Raw genomic sequence first — 18,063 nt, 5'->3', positions numbered from 1 at the left:
CAGTGTGACGGTGGTGCCTCCCGCGCCCGGCGGTGTGTGTGCAGGCTCATTTGCTGATGCCTGCTGCAGTTGAATGGCTAGCCCACAGGGTGGATGGGAAGGTCACCCTTTGAGCCAAGGATGTACGGGGTGAAAGCTCAGAGAGTGGAGCCAAGGTTTGATTCAGCATTTTTATTTGGTTAACGAGTCAACACAAATCGACAGAGTCCCCCAACCGCTGCCCGACCCCACCCCGACCCCTGCTGGGTCATCCAATCAGAGGGCTCCGACACCTGGGGGTGGGGTCAGGCTGTGCCGCGGGGTCCTCCCGCTGGAACTCCGGGCACCCCGACACCTGACCCCTCATACCGGGGGTCATGACCCTCCCGCTCTCCTGCGTCCTGGGAGGAGAAGGGCAGATCTGGGTGGGCGGGGCTCCTGTGAGCCGGGAGCCGCCGGCCGCTGCCTCCCGGTCACTGAGCCTTGTGGGGAGTCGGGGAGGGGGCACGGGGGAGTCCCGGGTCCGGCCACAGCTTTCCTCAAACGTCTCCTCCGGGACCTGCTCCACACAGTGCTGGGGGGGGAGAGAATTACAGCTGTTGTAACAGTGCGTGGAGGAAGGGGAAATGATGGCGCGGGACTCCGTCACCACCCCTCCCTCACCGCCCCTCCCACGGCGCAGGACTCCGTCACCACCCCTCCCTCACCGCCCCTCGCACGGCGCGGGACTCCCTCACCACCCCTCCCTCACCGCCCCTCCCACGGCGCGGGACTCCCTCACCACCCCTCCCTCACCGCCCCTCCCACGGCGCGGGACTCTCTCACCACCCCTCCCTCACCGCCCCTCCCACGGCGCGGGACTCCCTCACCGCCCCTCCCACGGCGCGGGACTCCCTCACCGCCCCTTCCTCACCGGCCCTCCCTCGCCGCCCCTCCCACGGCACGGGACTCCCTCGCCGCCCCTCCCACAGCGCAGGACTCCCTCGCCGCCCCTCCCACGGCGCAGCGCTTCCTCGCCGCCCCTGCCTCACTGCTTCTCCCCATATTTCTGATCCATCCATCTCTCCTACCGGGAACATTGCCTGTAGTCCGAATCCGTTGCTGGCTCGGTACAAGGGTGATGCCTTAACCTGGTTGAGCAGCCTGGCTGCGTTGGCGGGGTTCCGAGCTGTGAGGTTAGGTCGAGGTTGCGGGATGTGGTGGGGCATCTGCCATGTCCCGAGGAATGTTCCCCAGGGGTTCGCCTGAAAAAGGCACCGGGAAATGGGGTTTAGACACTGAGCAAAGCTCCCAGGAAGATGTGTGTGCAGGGAGTACAGAGCCCCTGTGACCATCCACCTCTCACACAGATACCCCGTGGGACACTGTAGGGGGGATGGCCTCTCGGGAACACAGCAACAACCAGGCTGTGGCCTCACGTTGGCCCTCCTGCTGCACAGGACGTGGGGGGAGATGAGGAGAGCTGTAGTGATTGGGGACTTGATCGTACGGGGAGTGGACGGGTGCGTCTGTGGCGGCGAGCGGGACTCCCGGATGGTGTCACCTCCCTGGTGCCAGGGTCAGGGACGTCTCGGGGCGGCTGCAGGGCATTCTGAAGGGGGGGAGGAGAACAGCCAGAGGTCATGGTTCATGTCAGTACCAAGGACATGGGGAGAAAGAGGGACGAGGTCCTGCAGCATGAATTTAGGGAGTTTGGTAGCAGATTAAGGAGCGGGACCTCCAGGGTTGGAATCTCAGGATTACAGCCCACACCACACTCTCCTGAGCATAGGAACAGGAAGGTCGGGTAGGCTGAAGAGCTGGGGCAGGAGGGAGGACTTCAGATACCTGGATCATTGGGACCTTCTCCGGGACAGGTGGGACCTGTACGGGTGGGAGTGTTGTACCTGGCCTGGAACCGGTCCAATATCCCTGCTGGGACGTTTGCTGTTGGGGAAGGGTTAAAGATATTTGGCGGGGACGGGAGTGGGTGGGACGCACTTGATGGAGTCAGGTCGAGAGTATAACCCAAGTTCGTCCAGCGGGCAGAGTAGACGGGGCTCAATAAGGCAGAGAGGTTTCACTACAAGGAGCCGGGCTGGTGAGACTGATGAACCGAGAGCATTGACCAGCCTGCAGGAAGACGATGTTGTTGCAATCACAGAAACATGCTCGGAAGGAGGGCAGGACGTTCAATGCTGCAGGGTAGAGAAGTCCCAGGGGTGAAGGGGAATCACTGCCAGGCTCGGGGAGGATGTCGGGAAGCTCTCCCAGTGAGACCATGTGGGGAGAGACAGAGAAAGGAAAGGTGCGATCACTCTGCTGGGGTTACACTACAGGACCCCCAGTGGTCAGTGGGAGACAGAGGAGCAGATACGGGGGCAAATCACAGGCAGGTGTAGGAGCAAAGAGTCGGGGGGTTTAACTCTCCCCGGGATTGACGCAGGTTGCTGCAGTGTGAGAAGTTGAGATGGGGAGGAATTTGTAAAGTGCACCCGGGAGAGTTTTTGAGCCACGACGTAAACGGTCCTTCGAGAGAAGGGGCGGGACGGGACCTGATCTTGGGAAGTGAGACAAGGCGAGTGGTGGGGGATGTCGGTGGGGGAGCATTTTGTGAAGAGTGGTCACAATTCGGTTAGTTTCAGGACAGTTACGGAGAGCGACAAGGATGGTCTGCAGGTCAGGGTCCCAAACTGGGGGAAGGCTGACGGCAAAAATGCGAGGCAGGAGCTGGTGGAATGGGAGCAGCTGCTTGTGGGTAAAACCACGCAGTGAGTGGGGACCTTTTATAAAGGAGAGAGTGGGAGTTGAGGGCCAGCAGGTTCCCGTGAGGGTGCAGGGGTAGGGTGGCACAATTGGGGAACGCTGGATGACAAGAGAAGCATGTGATGGGTAAAAGTGACTGGAAACGGGTGAGACCCTGGAGGAGTAGCAGAGTGTAGCAAAGTACTAAGAAAGGAAATTAGGATGGGCAAAGAGGGGCCATGAAATATCATCAGCAAAATCCCGAGGAACTCTACGTACGTTAAGGGGAAGGGAGTAACCAGAGTTGTCATCCTGTTGGGCACCACACAGACCATTTGTGTGTGGAGCTGGGAGATGTCCCACACAAATACTTCTCATGGGTATTCCCCAAGAAGGACATGGTAGAGGGAGAGTTCAGGGAGACTCTGGAGCTCGATCGCATTAGGAAGGAGCTGTTAGGTGTCTTGGAGCAAATAAAGGTGGATAATCCCCGGGGCAAGATGAGGTAATGAGCTGCGGTGGGAGGCAAGGGAGGAGGTTTTTGCATCTCTGCAGCCACAGGTGCTGGAGGACTGGACGGTGGCTGATGTTGCTCCTCGAGGGCAGCAGGGATAAGGCAAGGAACCACAGGCCGGTGAGCCTTGAAACAGAACGGGCAGGTGCAGTGAACAGAGACAGGAGGGAAGGACGAGAGGGTCGGTGGCTCAACTGCATTTACTTGAATGCAAGGAGCCTCGGGATGAGGCGGGAGTGCGGACCAGCCGGGATTACAGAAGCGTGGCTGAGGGAAGGGCAGGACTGGCAGCTCAGCGCTCCGGGGTAGAGAGGTTTCAGGCGTTAGGGGGTACACAAGAGGAGGGGGTGTTGCTTCCCAGTCAGGGAGAGCAGTATGGCCACACACAGGAGGGATGACATGGAGTTTAACCACGCGGAAACAGGCCCTTCAACCCATCTCACCCATGCTGTCAAGGTCCTTTCCTGAGCTATTTCATTTGCCTGCGTTTGGCCCAGATCCCTCTAAACCTTTCCTGTCCACGTACCTGTCCAAGTGTCTTGTAACTGTAGCCGCCTCTACCACTCCCTTGGGCAGCTCGTTCCACACACCCACCACCCTGTGTGTGGAGAAAGTTGCCCCTCAGGTCCCCTTTAAATCTTTCCCCTCTCACCCTAAACCTGTGCCTTCCAGTTTTCGACTCCCCTACCTTGGGAAAAAGACTGTGGCCATTCACTGATCTGTGTCCCTCACGATTTTCTAAACCTCTCTCAATGTTGCCCCTCAGCCCCCTGCACTCCAGGGAAAACAGAAAATAGTTGTAGAGTAACACAGCACGGAGACAGGCCCTTCGGCCCAACTGGTCCATGCTGACCACAGCATCCTCCGTGCTAGTCCCAGTTGCCCATGTTTGGCCCATAACCCTCCAAGCCCCTCCCCTCCACATACCTATCCAAATGCCTCTTAAATGTTGCAATTGTACCCACCTCGACCACTTCCTCTGGCAGCTCGTTCCAGGTCCTCACCACCTCTCGGGTCTCTCTTCAGTCTCCCCCCTCTTATCTTGTATCTGTGCCCTCCAGTTATGGACTCCCCAACCCTGGGGAAAAGACTATGACCGTCCACCTCATCCATACCCCTCATGATTTTATAAACTTCTATGAGGTCATCCCTCACTCCCCTACACTCCAAGGACTAGAGATCCAGCGTGGCCAACCTCTCCCTATAACTCAGGCCCTCGAGTCCAGGCAGCATCCTCGTAAATCTCTCCTGCACCCTCTCCAGCTTGACAAAACTTGATGCCCTGACTGATGAAGGCCAGCGTGCTAAACACCTTCTTCCCCACCCTGTCTACTTGCGCGGCTGCTTTCAGCCAACTGTGCACTTGTACTCCCAGGTCCCTCTGTCCCACATCACTCATCAGTGCCCTGCCATTCACTGTACAAGTCCTACCTTGGTTTGATTGTCCAAAACACTTATCCAAGTTGAAAACCATTTGCCGTTCCTCAGCCCATCTCCCTAACTGATCAAGATCTCTTTGCAATTCACTGTAACCTGCTTCACCCTCGGCGGAGGGTGGAGGGGTGTTCATCTGACTGGAAGTCAGTGACCAGTGGTGTCCCGCAGGGGTCGGTGCCGGGATTTTTGTTGTTTGTGATATAAATGACTTGGATGAGAACAAGGGTTGGTGGAGGTGTAGATAGGAAAGGAAGTTGTTCAAAGGTATAGTAGGAGAGAGATTAGCTGGAATGTTGGGTGTAGTGGTGGCAGATCGAATTGAATCCAGACAGGTGTGAGCTGATGCACTTTGGGAGGTCAAATTCTGATCGGACATTTGAGGTAAATGGCAAGGCCCTCAGGAGTGTTGATAGACAGAGAGACCTTGAGGCCGCAAGTCCATCGCTCGCTGGAAGTGGCAACACTGGTGGTTCGGGTAGTGCAGAAGGCATGTGGTGTGCATGCCGTCATACGCAGAGGTACAGAGTGTGAGAATTGGGACACCATGTTGCAGTTGTACCAAACACTGGTTAGGCTGCACTTAAAAATATTGTGTACGGTTCTGGTTGTCACACCGCAGGACGGGTGTCGTAGCAACAGAGAGAGTGCAGAAGGGAATCACCGGGACGATGCTTGAAATGGAGGGCTGTAGTTATCAGGAGAGATTGGACAGGCTGGGTTTGTTCTCACTGAAACACAAGAGGCGAAGGGGTGACCTCGTAGAGGTTTGTAAAATTATGAAGAGCATAGTTTTTTTCCCAGGACAGGGGAGTCTCAAACTAGAGGGCACAGGTTTAAGGTGAGGGGGGAGAGATTTGAAGGGATTTGAGGGGGAGGTTTCTCGCACACAGAGGGTGGTGGATGTATGGGACGAGCTGCCAGAGGAGGGGGTAGAGGCAGGTTCAGTTATAATGTTTAAGGGGCGTTTGGACAGGTACTTGGATGGGAAAGGAGTGGAGGGGGGAGACACAGGCCTAATGTAGGCAAATGGGGTTGGTGTAGATCGGCATCACAGTAGGCGTGGGCGAGGCGGGCAGACACGGCCCGTGCCTATGCTGGACGGTTTTATGTTTGCAACACACATTAACGGTTTGGATGTGAATGTATGAGGTATGGTAAGTAAGGCAGCAGATGATGTGAAAACTGGTGTGGATAGCAATGGAGTTAGTCTCGAGTTACAGCCAGACATGGCGGCACACAGCACGGAAACAGGCCCTTCGGCTCAACTGGTCCGTGCCGACTGTGTTGCCCAGCGAGCTGGTCCCATCTGCCCGTGTTTGGCCCACAGCCCTCTAAACCTCTCCTATTCGTGGACATCTGGATGGGTTTTAAGCATTGCTAATGTGCCCACCTCAACCATTATTTCTGGCAGCTCGTTCCAAATACACACCACCCTTTGCATGAAGAAGCTGCCCCTGATGTCCCTTTTAAATCTCTTGCCTCTGATCTTAAACCTGTGACCTCTTGTTCTCAGCACCCCCTCCCTGGGAGAAAGACTCTGAGCTTTCACCCTGTCTGTGCCCCCCATGATCTTATACACCTCGATCAGGTCACCCCTCAATCTCCCACATTACACATTCCAGCTGGAAAAGTGAGGCAGAGTGCTGGCAAATGGAATTTAATCCTGAGAAGTGTGAGGTGGTGGATTTTGGGAAGGCAAACAAGGGCGTACTGTGTTAATGCTCGGGCCCTGGGGAGTATTGGTGAACAGAGAGACGAGCAGATACAAGTCCACAGATCCCTGAAAGAGGCAGCACAGTTGGATAATGTAGAAGAAGGCGTATGGCGGACTTTCCTTCATAGGTCAAGAATAAGAGAGTTGGGAGGTCATGTGAGAAAACCCGGGTCAGGCCACAGCTGGAGCACTGGGTGCAGTTCTGGTCACCACAGGACTAGAAGGAGGTGATGCTGCCTGAGAGGGTGCAGAGGAGGTTCCCCAGAGCGTTGCCTGCGATTGGAGTATTCTGGTGGCAAGGAGAGACTGGATAATCTGGGTTTGGTTACCCTGATGTGGAGGAGGCTGAGCGATGATGTGATTGGGATATGTAACGTGGAGGGGTGAGGGGGTGGGTGGTGGGGGTGGATAGCATCATTAATATTTTTCCCATGGTGGGTGTGCCTAAGACAAGAGGGTATGGGTTTAAAGTGAGGTAGGAGGTTTCGAGGGGGTCTAAGGGAGAATGCATTCCCCCAGAGGGGGTTTGGAATCTCGACCACACTGGCTAGGGAGGTAGGGAGAGGGTGGGGACAGAGATTCCCACCACACTGAGGTACCTGGACCACACTTGAATCACCGGGGCAGAGACGGTACGGACCAAGGGCTGGGAAATGGGTCCAGGGGTCAGCACAGACATGGTGGGCTGAAGGGCCTGTGTCTGTGCTGTATGATTCAATGACCCCCTCTACACTGTCCCATCACACACTCCCAGGGCACAGATCAGACACAGAGTGAAGCTCCCTCTACACTATCCCATCACACACTCCCAGGGCACGGGTCAGACACAGGGTGAAGCTCCCTCTACACTATCCCATCACACACTCCCAGGGCATGGGTCAGACACAGGGTGAAGCTCCCTCTACACTGTCCCATCACACACTCCCAAGGCATAGATTAGATCTCCCCCGCACTCCTCACCTTCGATCGGGGCACACCTGGCTTCAGGTATCCTTTGTCATTTGCAATGAAGAAGCTGGATCCTTCTCGAAACGTAGGCCTCTGGACAGGAAAGGAATGGGAGCGCTGGTCACTGGCAGATACTGCAGCCGAGTGTCACACATTGGCCTCCCCTGCCCTGGGGGCTCCAGGCCTCCTCCTCCTCCCATGGGGCCTCCCTCAGCCCCCCTCTCCCTCAGCCCCTGGCCCTTGCCCCCAACCCCTGGGCAGCTTTTGGCCTTGGCTGCCTGGGGTTTAGCCTCAGTCCGGCTGCTTGTGTGAAGACCAGGCCTCCTCCACTGGGGTTCAGACCAGGCTGCCCCTCCCATCTCCAGACCTGGGATTCCCTCGCTTCTGGCAGTCCAGTCAGGCCTTGGGTTTGCGTTCGCCTCCCCCCCGCCACCCACCCGCCCCTCCACCCCCTGTGGTCCCCCTCCTGGCCACCCCTCCCCTACCTTCGAGGTTTGATCCCGGGGTTTGGGGACGGTCCAGCTGTTCATCCGGGTGTTGTTGTAGGCTCCCTCGTACTGTGGGGTTGGGGCAGATGGTTAATGAAGTTAGCCAGATCCCCGCACCGTCCCACTCCCTCCACCCAGCATCGGCCCTTCGGCCCCCCTCCATTCTGCTGCACTGGGACACTCACTTGATTGGCATGGTAGCTGTACGCCATTGGAGGGCGGCTTGAATCCACTCCTCTCTCCCCCCCTCTCCCCCCCTCTCTCTTCCTCTCTCCCCCTCTCTCTCCCTCCCTCACTCTGCCTCCCTCCCTCTAGCTCCCCTCTCTCTCCTCTCCTCTCCCTCTCCCCTTCTCTCCCCCACTCTAATCCCTCACAGCATAACATTATTTGGAATTGTTTACTTCTCGTCACCCCAGCAACACCTGGTCTCCCGGCAGCAGCAAAGCCGTCAACTGAGCCTCACCATTCTTAAAATATAAAGTTCACACAGAAAGTATCAGCGTGGGAGGGGCGGTGAGGGAGCTCCGTGCTGTGGGAGGGGCAGTGAGGGAGCTCCATGCTGTGGGAGGGGTGGTGAGGGAGGGGCGTTGAGGGAGCTCCATGCCATGGGAGGGACGGTGAGGGAGCTCCACACTGTGGGAGGGGCGGTGAGGGAGCTCCATGCCATGGGAGGGGCGGTGAGGGAGCTCCACGCCGTGGGAGGGACAGTGAGGGAGCTCCACGCCGTGGGAGGGGCGGTGAGGGAGCTCCACGCCGTGGGAGGGGCGGTGAGGGAGCTCCACACCGTGGGAGGGACGGTGAGGGAGCTCCACGCCGTGGGAGGGGCGGTGAGGGAGCTCCACGCCGTGGGAGGGGCGGTGAGGGAGCTCCACGCTGTGGGAGGGGCAGTGAGGGAGCACAGTGCTGTGGGAGGGGCAGTAAGAGAGCTCCGTGCTGTGGGAGGGGTGCTGTGGGAGAGGCGGTGAGGGAGCGCCGTGCTGTGGGAGGGGCAGTGAGGGAGGGGCGGTGAGGGAGCGCCGTGCTGCAGGACAGAACTGTGTGTTGAGAGACTGGTGGGAAGATCCACAGGCCCCTGTGTCTCTGTTCCACAACCCAGAGTCCACCCACACGTGCCCAGTTGGGAGGCGTTCTCTGTGAGCCCCTCCCTCATGGACCCTCCATTGCCCCCCTACCATCTCCCTCCCACAGTCCCCCCCACTGCCCCCCGCCGTCTCCCCCACAAATGTCTCCCCCCACTGCCCCCCACCATCAATCTCTCCCCCCAACCATTGCCCCCACCCCTCCCACTGTTGTTTCAACTAATCTTCTGCTCTCTGACAACGGTCTCCACCTGTCACCTCCCTGCCCCTCCCTCTGCCCCTCCAGCTCCCTCACCCCGCCACCTCCCTCTCCCTCACCCCTCCCAGCCTCCGCCATCACCCCCCTCTCCTCGACTGCCAATGCACCCTCCACGCCCCCGGTCCTGATGCAGGGTCTTGACCCGGAACATCAGCCCTCATTGTTCCCCCACAGACGCTGCCCGACGGCTGAGTTCCTCGAGCAGTTGGTGTGTTGCCCCAGACTCCAGTGTCTGTAGTCCCCGGGGTGCTGACTCAGTCTGTCGCCCTCCATCGGCTCGGTGGGAACGGGGGAGTCCGGCTCCACCAATCAACGCAGTCCAGGGCTCCCGATCGGCTCCCCGTCCCCGTCCTAAACACCCCCCTCTCCCCCAAACACCCCCCTCTCCCCCACCACCCCCCTCTCCCCTAAACACCTCCCTCCCCCCTAAACACCTCCCTCCCCCAAATACCCCCCTCCCCCAAACACCCCCTCCCCCAACACCCCCTCCCCCAAACACCCTCCTCCCCCAAACACCCCCTCTCCCCCACCACCCCCTCTCCCCTAAACACCTCCCTCCCCCAAACACCCCAACACCCCCTCTCCCCAAACACCCTCTCCCCAACACCCCCTCTCCCCTAAACGCACCCTCTCTCCCCCAAACACACCCCTCTCCAAACACCCCCTCCCCCAAACACCCCCTCTCCCCTAAACCTACCTCCCCGAAACACCCCCGTCCCCAAACACCCCCTCTCTCCCAACACCCCCTCTCCCCAACACTCCCTCTCCCCAAAACACCCCCTCCCCAAACACTCCCCTTCACAAACACCCCCCCCAAACACCCCCCCTAAACACCCCCCTCTCCCCTAAAGACCCCCTCCCCAAATGCTCCCTCCCTCCACCCTAAACCCCCACCCCAAACACCCTCCACTCCCCTAAATACCCCTCCCTCCCCTAAACACTCCCTCCCCGCTAAACCCCCTCCCCTAGAAACCCCCTCTGTCCCTTAAACACAGACTCCTTCCCCTAAACACTCACTCCCTGCCCCTAAACACCCCTCTTTGCCCCAAACACACCCTCTCTCCTCCCAAACACCCCCCTCCCCAAACATCCCTCCCACCCCTAAACACCCCTCCCCTACCCTAAACACCGACTCTCTCCCCTAAACACCCCTCCCTCCCCAAACACCTCCCTCCCCATAAACACCTTTCCTCCCCCTCAAACACCCATTCCCTTCCCTGCTAAACCCACCCTCCCTGCTCCCCAAACATTCCCTCCACCTCCCCTAAATACCCCCTCTCTCCCCCAAACACTCCCTCCCTCCCCCTCAAACACCCCTCCCCCTCAAAAACTCCTTCCTTCCCCGTCAAACACCCCCCACTCCCCTAAACACCCTCCCTCCCCATAACATTCCCATTGCCACTCAAAAACCTGCCCCTCAACCCTTTGATCACGCTCCACCCCTCCCTCAGTCCCTCACACTCCCCCCACTCCCCCTCCCTCCCCCTCACAGTCTCCCCTCCCTCCCTCTGATACACACACGCTCCCACCTCCCCTCCCTCCCCATTCCCCCCTCCCCTCTCCCTCCACTCCCACGCACTCCCCCCTCCCCACACACACTCCCCCCTCCCCACACACACTCCCCCCCTCCCCACACACTCCCCTCTCTCCCTACACACACCCCCCTCTCCCCACACACACCCCCCTCTGCCCACACACACACTCCCCTCTCCCCACACACACCCCCCTCTCCCCACACACACACCCCCCTCTCCCCACACACACACCCCCCTCTCCCCACACACACTCCCCTCTCCCCACACACACACCCCCCTCTCCCCACACACACACTCCCCTCTCCCCACACACACCCCCCTCTCCCCACACACACACCCCCCTCTCCCCACACACACCCCTCTCCCCACACACACAGCCCTCTCCCCACACACACACCCCTCTCTCCCCACACACACACCCCTCTCCCCACACACACAGCCCTCTCCCCACACACAGCCCCCTCTCCCCACACACACCCCCCCTCTCCCCACACACACCCCCCTCTCCCCACACACACAGCCCTCTCCCCACACACACACCCCTCTCTCCCCACACACACCCCCCTCTCCCCACACACACAGCCCTCTCCCCACACACACAGCCCTCTCCCCACACACAGCCCCCTCTCCCCACACACACCCCCCCTCTCCCCACACACACTCCACCTCTCTCCCTACACACACCCCCCTCTCTCCCCACACACACCCCCAGCTCCCCACACACCCCCCCTCTCCCCACACACACTCCCCTCTCTCCCTACACACACACCCCTCTCCCCACACACACACTCTCCCCCTCACCCTACACACACACACACAATCCCCCCTCTCCCCACACATACATACACACTCCCCTCTCTCCCCCTCACACACCCCTCTGCCCCCACACATTCCCCTTCTCCCCCTCACACACAGCCCCTCCCTCTCACACACACCCCCCCTCTCTCTCACACACATACTCCCCTCTATCACATGCTCTCTCTCTCTCTCTCTCCCTCTCTCTCTCTCTGCCCCCTCTCCCCCTCCGTCCCTCTCCCTCCTTCCCTCCCTCCCTCCCTCCATGCAGGGCGACCCGACATTAATTCAATGCTTTATTTGTGTTTGAGAAATCAGTGTACAAAGCAAGCTTGCTCTTCCATCCATCGCACTGCCCAGCCTCTCCTCTCCCCCCGTCCCTCCCACTCCTCCCCTCACCACCTCCCCTCTCGGCCCCAGTTCCTGGGGTACGGTGGACCCCACAAGTATTGTCATCCAGTCCCGGGTCACTGTGTGAACGGGCACCCCTTGCTGCAGCAGTCCGGACGTTGGGACGGTGCTGTGTTCGGAGGGGAGCTGGTTTGCACTGCCTGTCCCTTGTGTGAGTCAGTGCAGGGTGGGTGGTTGGGCGGGGTGGGGGGGGTGCGAAGGAAGAGGTGCTGATGCTGAGCAGCCCCACCCTGTGCCACAAGGCTGCAGTGCCAGTGCAGAGGGTGGGCGAGCAGGCGGCAAATGCAGTTTAGTCATTTGGTGGGGGGCAGTCAGTGAAGCAGCAACTGGGGAGTCTAGAGGGTGCTGTGGGCTCTTCTGCATCAACCTCTGCTGCCGACAGAGGAGTTGTTAGCAAAGTGAATACAGTCTCGCGCTTTGTAAGTAGAGGATTACATTGGTCACGTGACAGAGGCCCTTCAGCCCACTGGTCGGTGCTGGCCTCTCTACTCCTTCCACCTCCTCCCGTCCTTCCCTGTGTAAGTCTCTCCACCTGCCCCTCCCTCCCCTTCTCCCTCCAACCCCCCGCCCCCCCCCCCCCCCCCCGTAAACACATCTGGGGAGGTTGCAGCCCTCAGCCCCTCCGTGTGGGGGTGGGTCCCACACTCTCACAGCTCTCAGGGAGGGGGGAGATTCCCCCTCCTGCTGCCCCCCCCACCAACAGAAACCTCCCCCTGCATCCCCTCCTCCTTCCTCAGAAAGTCGCCCTTGGACCCCCCCCCCCCCCCGCCGCCACCTTCTGTCAGTGCTGGGGGAGAGACCCCTTCCCTTCACCATGTCATTGCCCCCACCTTCCATTTCAGAGAGCACAGGGTGGGTATATATGGAGGGGGGCCGTGCGGCCCCCGGTGGGGGGGGATAACGGCGGACAGTGGGGACGCGGGGCCAAGAAGGGGCGACTGCGGTTTAATGCGCAGCGTTTGGAGAGGTGCAGAATGGGAGGACGGTGACGTCTGCGGGTTCACAAAGGGTGTTTCTGGTTCCCCATCGGGCGACGGTTGAGTGTGGGACCGGGGGTGGGGGGAGCTGTGCTGAGGCCTTTGGGTGGTAGGTCGTGTCCTGGGAGGGAAGGAGGCCAGGCTGGGATCTGAGCCCCGCTGAGGGGTCCAGAGAGGGCAGACGGAGAGGCTGGTCTTGGCAGGAGGGGACAGGTGTGGGGGGGCACCCATTGAAGGTCCTGGGCCGGTTTTGGTTGGTTGGGGGGGAGCTCCACACAGTGAGGGGCAGTGGCCTGGTGCCGGCTGCAGAGGAGTTGGAAGTGGAGGCCGTCGAGGGAGGGGGTGGGGGGAGTCAATGAACCCGGTGAAGGGTGGGGAATGGGATGCCCCACAGAGAGAGCCACTGGGGGCTGAGTGGACGGAGCTGCCCCCTCCTGTCCCGTCCCAAGCCGAGATCATCTCCAGCCCCCTCACTGAGAGTGGGAATCACCCCCTCCGCCTCCATGATCTCCCATGGATCATCGGAATGGGGGAGGTGGGCGTCAGGGAGGGGGCAGCAGGCTGGTGGGGGGAAGGTGTTCCCGGCCCCTGACAGGCAGAGACTCAGGCTGTGGGTCTGGAGTTGCAGATGGCAGCGAGGAGGGGTCCCCGTGATATGTGACCCTGGGGCGGGGAACCAATCACCCCACAGTCTGGGGGTGGGGGCATCAGAACAAAGTGAGACAGCCAAAGGGGTCTTCTCATCCTCCCTGAACGATGGTATCACTACACACCCATCAGCTCATTGGAGGAGAGGGGAGAGTCCGTGACCGGGGGCAGTGTCCGTGGGCAGTGGGTGATGGGGAGGCGGTTCTGAGGGTGGGGTGGCAGTCCTTGGGCTGTGTGGAGGGAGTCAGCGAGCTGTGGGTGGGTGTTCTTTGGGTGGGGGGAGTTGGTGACCTGTGGGAGGGTTTTCCATGGGTAGGTGGGGGGGAGTCGCTGATGGGGGATCGTATTCTGTGGGTGGGGGTAGTCGGTTCTATGGGTGGGGAGAGTCAGTGATGGAGGACGGTGTTCTGTGGGTGGGGCGGGAGTCCGTGGGCTAGGTGGGAGGGGAGCCAGTGAGCTGTGGGTGGGGTGTTCTGTGGGTGGTGGGGTGTTCTGTGGGTGGTGGGAGTCCTTGGGCCATCTGTGGGTGGGGGGAGTCCTTGGGCCATCTGGAGGGAGTCAGTGAGCTGTGGGTGGGTGTTCTCTGGGTGCGGGGAGTCGGTGACCTGTGGGAGGGTTTTCACCCGTGGTGAACTGTGGTAGGGTGTTCTGTGGGTGGGTGGGGGGATTTGTAGATGGAGGCCGGTGTTCTGTGGGTGGGTGGGGGGAGTCACTGTTGGAGGACGGTGTTCTGTAGGAAGGGGAGTCGCTGGGCTGTGGTGGGGGCTGTGAGTCACTGACACCCCCGTCGTCAGACGTTGCTGATCTTCACGTTACGGGACCCCCCCTCCTTCTCGCCTCCCCTCTTGAGCTCCTCCTCCAGCCGTACCTTCTCGGCCGCTCCCCCCCACTGCCACTCCACGCCGGGCACCCGCGCCACCCGGTCGAAGCTGGCAAAGTCGGCCACGTACTTGCCGCTGGGCGAGACGGAGACCACGGGGCAGAACTCGTAGCCCCACAGGATCTCCTCGGGCAGGTAGGAGGTGCGGGCCTGGCACAGGGCGCTGGTGGACTCCACCGTCCCGCTGAGGATCACCACCAGCTCGAAGCCCTCGTCCTGGGCCCGGCCGCTGCCCCCTGCCCGTCCCTGCCCAAGGGCCACCGGTGCCAGGGGGCTGGCCTCGTCGATGGCATGGTGGAAGGTGAGGGGCAGCACCAGGAAGGGGCTGTCAGTGCCCGCGTCCAGCCGGAAGGCTACGTCGGCCTGCTGCAGGTGCACGGACTCGCCGGCACGCGCCAGCCCCGCCCGCAGCAGCTTGCCCGACACCTGGCAGCCCAGCAGCAGGCTGCGCCGCACATTGGCCACGCGGATCTGCAGCGAGAGGCAGCCCTCGCGGGACGAGACCACCGCGTGCCGGCTGAAGCGCACCCCCTCCGCCCGCTTCTTGGGCCGCGCCACCTTGGCCAGGAAGGTGCCGGTGACAAACACCTCCAGCAGGGTGGTGAGGATCAGCTGCGCCACCAGCAGCAGGATGGCGGCGGGGCACTCCTCGGAGATGTAGCGGTAGCCGTAGCCGATGGTGGTCTGCGACTCCAGCGAGAAGAGGAAGGCGGCAGTCAGGCTCTGCATGTTGGCCACGCACAGGGTGTGGTTGGCGGGGACGCGGGTGCCCTCCAGGTCCCCGTGTAGCAGGGCCACCAGGTACCAGGCCAGGCCGAAGGCGAACCAGGTGCCGGCGAAGCTGGCGCAGAAGAGCGCCAGCTTGTAGCGCCACTTGAGGTCGACGAAGGTGGTCCACAGGTCCTTGAGGTAGAGGTAGCCCCAGCCGCTGACGTGCACCAGCCGCACGTTGCTGCGCCCATCTTTGTTCATCACCCGGCCCCGCAGGCGGCCCGGCTTCAGCAGCGGCTGGCTGTCCGTCTGCGTCGTCTGGCTCGAGAACACTTTGGCCGATGACATGGCGGATGCGAGCTCCCGGCCACTTTCCACCTGCCACCAACCCTGCAAAGTGATGAGATGGAAGGTCAGGGTGCAGGGTGAGGGTCTGGGATGGTGCAGAGGGAGCTTCGCCCTGTGTCTGACCCTGGGAGTGTGTGGTGGGACAGTGTAGAGGGAGCTTCGCCCTGTGTCTGACCCGTGCCCTGGGAGTGTGTGATGGGACAGTGTAGAGGGAGCTTCACCCTGTGTCTGACCCTGGTGAGTGTAGAATAGGAAGATCGGGGAGCTGAATGTGTGGCTCAGGATCTGCTGCAGTGGGGGGGAGGGGAGTTTCAGTTATTAGGACACACAACACACACAGAACGCTGGAGGAACTCAGCAGGTCAGGCAGCATCTCTGGAGGGAAGTGGACAGTCGCATTTTCAGTCAAGACCCTTCATCGGGACTGGATAGGAAGAGGGCAGAAGGGGAAGGGGTGCAGGAGCTGACGGGTGACAGGTGAGTCCAGGTGAGGGGGTGGTGGTAGCTCGGTGGGAGGGGGGGATGGAAGCGAAGGATGTGAGAAGCTGGGAGGTGGAAAAGGGCCAGAGGAGGAGGATTCCGGAAGGAGAGGGCAGTGGACCCTGGAATAAAGGCAAGGAGGTGGGCAAGTGGTGGGGGCGGGGAAGGAGAAGGCGTGAGGGGGCCACGGGAATGAGGGAAACAAAGGGGGGAATAAAACAGTAATGGGGTTAGCAGAAGTTGGAGAAATGCCGTCAGGTTGGAGACTCCCAAGGTGGAACGAGGTGTTACTGCTCGGACCTGCGCATGACCTCCGTGTGGCAGTGGAGGAGGCCGTGGACGGACACGTGGCTGTGGGAGTGGGAAGTGGAGTTAAAGTTATTTGGAGCATTGGTTTCTCTCCCGGGGCAGGGGTGACCTGGACATGGGTTGCATCTGAATTGAAGACTGTGAAGACCAAGATCCTTGCAGGGAAGTTTGCCGGAGCGGCTCGGGAGAGGGTGGGAGGAGGGTGGGACTGACAATGACAGGACAGGGGGTGCAGAGGTTGACTCGTATGTAGATAACAGCGTTTAGTAACGGAGGCTTTTAACTTTCCCAGTACGCCTGCTATAGCCTTAGGGAAGGGGCATTCAAGGGGGTTCTCTGAAGCAGTGTGTGGGGAGTCCTCCCAGGGACGGGGCTGTACTTGACCTCATCTTAGGGACTGAGGACGGGTGGGTGATTGAAGTCTCTGTGGAGGATCCCTTTGGGTTTGCTGAGCTTCAGGGTGGTCACGGACAAAGATGAGGTTGGACATCAAGTCCGTGCCCTAAAGCTGCGGGAAGGTGGGTTGTGATGGTGCAAGGCACGGGGTGGGAGAGGTCCACAGGGAGCAGCTACTGGTGGGGAAACAACCAGATGGGTGCCAGTTGTTTAAAAGCGAGATGATCCAAGTTCGGAGTCAGCACGTCACTGTAAGGGTTAGAGGCAAAGACGGTAGTTTAGGGAACCCTGGAATACAAAGGATATCCAAGGTTTGATCTGGGAATAGGACATGTATGGAAAAAATAATTGAGGTTTATAGGGGATGTGGGAGAAAATGCAAGAAAGATACAAGGAGGGGAAAAAGAGGACATGAAATTACCTTGGCAAGTAGAATTCAGGTGAATCCTGAAGTGTGTGACGGGACGGTGTAGAGGGAGCTTCACCCTGTGTCTGACCCGTGCCCTGGGAGTGTGTGACGGGACGGTGTAGAGGGAGCTTCACCCTGTGTCTGACCCGTGCCCTGGGAGTGTGTGACGGGACGGTGTAGAGGGAGCTTCACCCTGTGTCTGACCCGTGCCCTGGGAGTGTGTGACGGGACGGTGTAGAGGGAGCTTCACCCTGTGTCTGACCCGTGCCCTGGGAGTGTGTGACGGGACGGTGTAGAGGGAGCTTCACCCTGTGTCTGACCCGTGCCCTGGGAGTGTGTGACGGGACGGTGTAGAGGGAGCTTCACCCTGTGTCTGACCCGTGCCCTGGGAGTGTGTGACGGGACGGTGTAGAGGGAGCTTCACCCTGTGTCTGACCCGTGCCCTGGGAGTGTGTGACGGGACGGTGTAGAGGGAGCTTCACCCTGTGTCTGACCCGTGCCCTGGGAGTGTGTGACGGGACGGTGTAGAGGGAGCTTCACCCTGTGTCTGACCCGTGCCCTGGGAGTGTGTGACGGGACAGTGTAGAGGGAGCTTCACCCTGTGTCTGACCCGTGCCCTGGGAGTGTGTGACGGGACGGTGTAGAGGGAGCTTCACTCTGTGTCTGACCCGTGCCCTGGGAGTGTGTGACGGGACGGTGTAGAGGGAGCTTCACACTGTGTCTGACCCGTGCCCTGGGAGTGTGTGACGGGACGGTGTAGAGGGAGCTTCACCCTGTGTCTGACCCGTGCCCTGGGAGTATGTGACGGGACAGTGTAGAGGGAGCTTCACCCTGTGTCTGACCCGTGCCCTGGGAGTGTGTGACGGGACGGTGTAGAGGGAGCTTCACCCTGTGTCTGACCCGTGCCCTGGGAGTGTGTGACGGGACAGGTGTAGAGGGAGCTTCACCCTGTGTCTGACCCGTGCCCTGGGAGTGTGTGACGGGACAGTGTAGAGGGAGCTTCACCCTGTGTCTGACCCGTG

The 18,063-nt window shown here is 60.3% G+C and overlaps 2 protein-coding genes across 2 annotated transcripts; both read right to left on the bottom strand.

Annotated features, from left to right (window-relative positions):
• Positions 1–156: 156 nt before the first annotated feature.
• On the bottom strand, positions 157–8,053 carry cfap126 (cilia and flagella associated protein 126). Its single transcript, XM_052034897.1, has 5 exons — positions 7,990–8,053; positions 7,802–7,873; positions 7,329–7,409; positions 1,050–1,223; positions 157–553 (listed from the first exon to the last, which is right to left on the bottom strand). Exons 1-5 carry the CDS (start codon positions 8,014–8,016, stop codon positions 248–250), a joined length of 660 nt encoding a protein of 219 aa, XP_051890857.1. The 5' UTR covers positions 8,017–8,053; the 3' UTR covers positions 157–247.
• Positions 8,054–12,047: 3,994 nt separating this feature from the next.
• Positions 12,048–15,528, bottom strand: LOC127580909 (ATP-sensitive inward rectifier potassium channel 10-like). Its single transcript, XM_052034890.1, has one exon. It carries the CDS (start codon positions 15,445–15,447, stop codon positions 14,299–14,301), a length of 1,149 nt encoding a protein of 382 aa, XP_051890850.1. The 5' UTR covers positions 15,448–15,528; the 3' UTR covers positions 12,048–14,298.
• Between the last annotated feature and the right edge of the window lie 2,535 nt (positions 15,529–18,063).

Source organism: Pristis pectinata, chromosome 20 (genome assembly GCF_009764475.1).
Source record: "Pristis pectinata isolate sPriPec2 chromosome 20, sPriPec2.1.pri, whole genome shotgun sequence".
In the NCBI taxonomy this organism is placed as follows: domain Eukaryota; kingdom Metazoa; phylum Chordata; class Chondrichthyes; order Rhinopristiformes; family Pristidae; genus Pristis; species Pristis pectinata.
This window is presented reverse-complemented; position numbering and strand designations above follow the sequence as displayed.

Bases quoted from the DNA above. Each gene is read 5' to 3' on its own strand.
- cfap126 (XM_052034897.1), bottom strand. From the start codon at position 8,016: ATGGCGTACAGCTACCATGCCAATCAA. The intron at 7,410-7,801 runs GTAGGGGAGGGG...TTTCCTGTCCAG, and splicing joins CCCGGGATCAAACCTCGAAG to AGGCCTACGTTTCGAGAAGG. The intron at 1,224-7,328 runs GTGAGGAGTGCG...TGCCTTTTTCAG, and splicing joins CAGGTGTGCCCCGATCGAAG to GCGAACCCCTGGGGAACATT.
- LOC127580909 (XM_052034890.1), bottom strand. From the start codon at position 15,447: ATGTCATCGGCCAAAGTGTTCTCGAGCCAGACGACGCAGACGGACAGC.